This window comes from Engraulis encrasicolus, chromosome 8, assembly GCF_034702125.1.
Source record: "Engraulis encrasicolus isolate BLACKSEA-1 chromosome 8, IST_EnEncr_1.0, whole genome shotgun sequence".
NCBI lineage: Eukaryota > Metazoa > Chordata > Actinopteri > Clupeiformes > Engraulidae > Engraulis > Engraulis encrasicolus.
Window position 1 is genome coordinate 7276871 of NC_085864.1, and position 5973 is coordinate 7282843.

Below are 5973 nucleotides of genomic sequence, written 5' to 3' on the forward strand. Positions count from 1 at the left end.
CAGAAATACACATGCACACACCCACACACACACACTTTGTATTACATCCCAATAGTGCAATGGAGGGATATTTTTTTATTAGTGGAATCTGTGTAAAGGGTGCCCCCTGTGGACAAAGACAGTAATTACATGTTCAAAGTGGTACAATGTGTACATGAGCGTACATCTTGTACAATACTCTGAATACAGTGAAGTTATAAGTCATCGCAATTACTTTCTAGTTGTAAATTCTTATCTCCTGTTGCAGTGTGATGTTGATGCATGACAGGTTTGCTCTTTTACTTAATTAGGGATATAAAATATGTTTAGTTTTCCACCTATGAGCTATACTGATCTTTCTTTGTCTGTCGGTCTGTCTTTAGTGTCGGCCCCGACGCGTACGCTTGGTCGCCGCAAGCTGGTGCGGAACCGCTTCACCATCGACACGGACATCGTCTTCGACAGCGAGCCCGGCAGCGGCGGCGATCCCAACCAGGACCCGGACACGCCCTCGCCCACCTCGCCCGACTCCCATGATCCTCTGCTGCAGCAGCAGCGGCAGCAGCAGCCTCCGTCGCCTGCGGGCGGCGTGCTGGCCGACACGGACCGCTGGGTGGAGGAGCAGTTCGACCTGGAGGGCTACGAGGACCCCGAGGACCCCGCCTCCACCTCCGTCGCCTCGGCGACCGCCTCCTGCTCTGTCGTCAAGGAGACGGATATACTGAGTGACGACGATGCCACGGACGACTGCGGTCGCCGAGCGACGGGCTCCGCTCACGACGCGCTGCGATTGGAGGGCCCCATGTCCGGCCTCTCGCTGGAGGAAGAAGAGGCACGCGAGGAGGAGGATGATGATGATGAGGAGGAGGAAGAAGAGGAGGAGGAGGGGAGCAGTGCAGCTGTGGAGGGGGACACTAAGACCCTGAGACCCGCGGGCCCGCTCAGGCTGTCTCTTATGGGGAAGCAGAGTGCCATGTCAGTGGCCAGTGTGGAGGACCAGGAACAAGGGGAGCAGGAGGAGGTCCAGCCCAGCCAAGGGGAGGTCATCTGGGTACGGAGAGACGAGCAGGCCCCCTCCACTCCGGACTCTGAGGCCCAGAAGCACACGCAGAGCTAGGCAAAGCCTGACCTACCTATATATCTGCAGCGAACAAAACAAACAAACGAACAAAAAATCAAATAAATAATATCCAGTAAAATAATAAACTATGATAATGACGAGGATCATTTTTTAAGACGCTGCATCTGTCACCAGAACATGACACGTCGTACCATGTCACGTCACATCACGTCACAGCAAGGACATTGTGTGACATTTTAGCGTCTGGACACTGTCGTCTGGCCACTGAGCTGTCCGCCTGTGCTGCATGGGCCTCCCTCGTCTGCACTGCACTGTAGTCACTGTATGGGCCACTGCCTACAGAGCATCCCACGCTAATAACAACAGTAATATTATTATGAATCATATTATTACCCACATATGTTACGTACATACACATGCGTATGGCTGTATTAATCCGAGCCATTTCCGCTCACCAATGCTCCGCTTCTGATTGGAGCAATGCCACATGACTGATGTCCGATGTCTGAGCTGGCCAATCAGAGAAGAGAGTGGGAGGGGTTTAGACTGCACAATCATGAGGATGGGCCTTTTTCACGTGACGTCAGACAACTTCGTTTGAATGTGTTTGAAGCAGGTGTAAGTTGCATCCGTTGGCATAGACATATTATACATGGGTCAATACTTTTTTTTCGGCTCAGATGTCAGATGGCACAACGATATCTAATTCCCATAAATTAGTTAGTACTTGGTGGTTGATATGCTGCAATGAATATGCTTCTTAGATACCCCCTAAAAACAAACAAGCAAAAAAAAGCAAACAATAGTGGCATTGGCTGTCGTTGCGCCACCCTGACGCGTGCTACTGCTGAAACGTCACTGACAAACATACACGCTGGTCAGCCTGAAACCAGCAGTCGAATATACTGCACCTGTTTCGCTTCAAAACATACCGTAACTTGTTTGGCGTCACGGCGAGAAAAGCTAATTAATCGAGGATCAGGATTGCACATATAGTTTGCCCGGCAGCTGCCTCTGGACTGCCAATTGCTGCCAAAACGGGAGTGGATATAAGATATTACGTTTCTCCCCTTGGATGGGGTATGAGTTACTGTTGTGTCAGGTGAAAGGGCTGAGCCTAAGTCCATAAAATTTCAATCAGAATCGTCTTGTCAAAAGTGGTCAAATATATAATATTTTTTTCCATGTGTCTAGATGTGACGCTTCTGGGGCAGGTTTTTTTCTTTGTTGGTTGTATATATTTTCATTATGATATGTTTGAATTGTCTTGTTTGTTTTGCATAAAAAAATCTCTTTCAAAGTGACAGATCATTCGACACCATGTCATGATTTCAGAAAAAATGCCCACTCACACTCACTCGCACACTCATAAGTCCCAGAGAAGATATTTCCATTTTAGTCATTGTCATTTTAACTTAACAAATCCTGTGTTACTTGAATTGCTTTCATTTACAAATGAATCAGCCTGGCTTGCCATGAATTAGGTTTTTTGTTTGTATGTTTGTTTATTTTTGTTTACGCCATGGTCCACCACTGTCCCACCATAGGGGTATTCCATGAACATGGTGAAGTGACAAACCTGACTAAGTTAACCTCCAGGAAGTGGTAAACCTGCTAAAAGATAGCCCACAGGTGTCATTTAATTAAGTATGAGGACTCCAGGCTCTTCTATTAGATGATTTACCACTACCTCAAGGTTAACTTAACCTGCTTTACTACTGAGCCAGGTTCTTGGCATACCCCCTTGTCTCTAGGTCAAGCAGGTTGCACGCAGTGCATGTCCACACAAATCTCTTGCACATTTACTAGAAGTATTTTGTTTAAGGAGGGAGACAAAAAAACAGACATGAATAACCCTTAATGTGTTGACCAAATAATGTCTGTAATTTATATTACATGTTACATTGTAAGCATTATTTTTTTCAAGGAGATAGTGGAACGGTCACAGCCATTGTGCACGTTTTTTTGTCGTTGTTGTTTTTGTTTTTATTTGTCATATTGTTCCAAATTGTGCTCAATGCAATCAAAATGGTGGAACATGAACAAACTGGAAGAATTAAATGTGTACATATACATTTCAGGTGCATTTTAAAAAATGAACACACACATTGTTCTCCACAGACTGCATTTTTTTATTTTGTAAATATGACTGTATTGATATTATATCAAATAAATTGTTTTCTTACATATCCCTCTTGTATTTGCCGTGATTGTCATTAACATATGCATAGCCTACACGTGGTGTTTAAGGTCCACTGTGTTGAAACTCTCCTATCTAGAGTAACATCCAGAGTACTTATTGTTTTTTGCTATGGTATTGTAGAATGTAGAGGTGGATCACACTCGGGTCTTCTTTTCTTTTGTAATTCTTTTTTAATTTTTTTACATAGCATCAGAAGAGCAGGGGTCCGTTTCTGAATTCTTGTCGTTGCTAACAGACCGTCTTAAGGGTGGTTTATGCCTCGAGATTAGCGTCACTGCATCATGATGCAGTGAGCCGCGCAGTTAACGTAGTGAAGCCCCCCCCATCACGCAGGTACTCTGGGGCACCTCCCCAAAATTGTGTCTCGACGCAGGGAGCGACGGCGTGAAAGGGCGAAAATAGGTCTCTGATTGGTCCTCTCGACCAGCCTGCTCTGTCCTCGAGTCGAGAACAAGCGCTACTTCCTTGTTCTAACCTTCGTCGGTCTACGGACTGTGAGCTCTTCATTAAATAAGTTGCCCGTGCTTTGTTGTTTGATTTATTTACACGAACCAACGACAACACATGCGCTTGCAAGTTACGACGCTGAAGTTATTTGGACAGTTGAACAGTGGTTCCGAGGTCGAGGAAACATTCCGCTTCGTCCTCGACAAATGAGCCACTTCTTTGTTCCAAACTACTACTGTGGCTGCCAGTGCGATCAAACATGCACGTGATATAAAGATTTAATGTTTCATTTTCATTCTCGTCGAGTCTGTGATGCTAAAAAACAACCGACACGTCTAGTTTACTCTTTGTATTGAAGGCAGTTTCAGCGTGGAATGACATCGCGCAGACCGTGCTTCAAAACAGGGCATAAACAAGAATTAACTGCATCATGGCTGCGTCAAGCTCACTCTGTGGCACAAGTAGGAAGCATAACTGAGCCTTTACCGTTCCCTTGGATTTAGTGGTGAGCGTCGCTGTCGAGAGAGAGTTGAGTCGCTCTTAAGGGTGGTTTATGCCTCGAGATCAGCGTCCCTGCGTCGTGATGCAGTGAGCCGCGCAGTTAACGGAGTGTACTCTGGGGCACCTCCTCAAAATTGTGTCTCGACGCAGGGAGTGATGCAGACAGCGACGGCGTGAAGGGCGAAAAAAGGGCTCTGATTGGTCCTCTCTCGACCAGCCTGCTCTGTCCTCGAGTCGAGAACAAGCTACTTCCTTGTTCTAACCTTCGTCGGTCTACGGACTGTGAGCTCTTCATTAAATAAGTTGCCCATGCTTTGTCGTTTCATTTATTTACACGAACCAAAGACAACACGTGCGCTTGCAAGTTACGACGCAGAAGTTATTTGGACAGTTGAACAGTGTTTCCGAGGTCGAGGAAACATTCCGCTTCGTCCTCGACAAATGAGCCACTTCTTTGTTCTAAACTACCACGGTGGCTGCCAGTGCGATCAAACATGCACGTGATATAAAGATTTAATGTTTGATTTTCATTGTCGTCGAGTTTGTGAAGCTAAAAAACAACCGACACGTCTAGGTTACTCTTTGTATTGAAGGCAGTTTGAGAGTGGAATGACATCGCGCAGACCGTGCTTCAAAACAGGGCATAAATCAAAATTAACTGCATCATGGCTGCGACAAGCTCACTCTGTGGCACTGAAAGGAAATATAACCCGCCCTTTAGGCCTACGAAGGACGTTGCTACCGTCGTTAGCAAAGACTCTTTCGAGATACGGACCCCAGGCTATGTTATTGTACACAACAACAACAACAACAAGACTCCCCTTGGGGTATTCCAAGAATATGGTTTAATGATAAACCTGGCTAAGTTGACCTACAGAATGTGGTAAACATGGCAATAGATAGCCCTCCATTATGATAGCCCTCCAAAATGAACATTTCAGACGTTTCTATTAGATGATTAGCCACTACCTCAAGATCAAGGCTGGATTACCGCACAGGCTAGACATGGCTGCTGCCTAGGGGGCCCCATCTGCCAGATTGGCCAAAAGTGGGAAAATAGCAGAATTGTAAGGAGGCATGTTGCCCCTTTCAGCAGTACTGACGGGCCGGCAGTACTCACACTTTCCTGCAACTTGAGGGCAGTATGACACTATGAAAATAGGAAACCTGCAATCTGTGTGAGGTAAAACAACCCATGACTTCATTTGCTGACCAATTGACCCACCTGGTTAACACCTCTATAACCAGTGGGATAGGCCTATTCCCTGAAGCTTTGAAACAAGCAAAGGTGCCCCAATATTCAAATGTGGTGTGAAACACCAAGTAACCAACTATCGGCCCATCAGCATCCTGCCTGCCCTATCCAAGGTCCTGGAAAAGGCAGTTGCCACACAACTGATGGAACACCTAGAGGGCAACAAACATTTACACCCATTACAATTTGGTTTTAGAGCAAAATTCTCCACAGAGAGCGCTAACGGCTTTCTCTTGGAGCAATTAAAATCTTACATAGACAAAGGAAACCTGGTAGGGGCAGTATTTTTAGATCTCAGAAAAGCATTAGACACTGTTAATCATAACATCTTAAAGGGACACTCCACCCATTTGCATTAGGCTTTCCATAGACACCCAGACATACAAGTAGGCCTACTTTTGAATGGTCGTGTAACACTCTCTCAATTCCCCCTGAGACAGGAGAAATCCGTATTCACCTCTTAACACTTCCTTGTCACATGTCACATGGTGTCAAACTATCGCGGCA

At 45.8% G+C, this 5973-nt stretch overlaps 1 protein-coding gene across 3 annotated transcripts in view; it reads left to right on the forward strand.

Annotated features, from left to right (window-relative positions):
- The window catches only part of tiam1b (TIAM Rac1 associated GEF 1b), a 114174-nt gene extending 110925 nt beyond the window's left edge, over positions 1–3249 (forward strand). For all 3 annotated transcript variants that reach the window (XM_063204898.1, XM_063204900.1, XM_063204899.1), the window contains one exon: positions 363–3249. In XM_063204898.1, the coding sequence (XP_063060968.1) occupies positions 363–1096 (734 nt within the window). In that variant the 3' untranslated portion in view covers positions 1097–3249. The remainder of the gene's footprint in view (positions 1–362) is intronic.
- The last annotated feature ends 2724 nt before the right edge of the window (positions 3250–5973 follow it).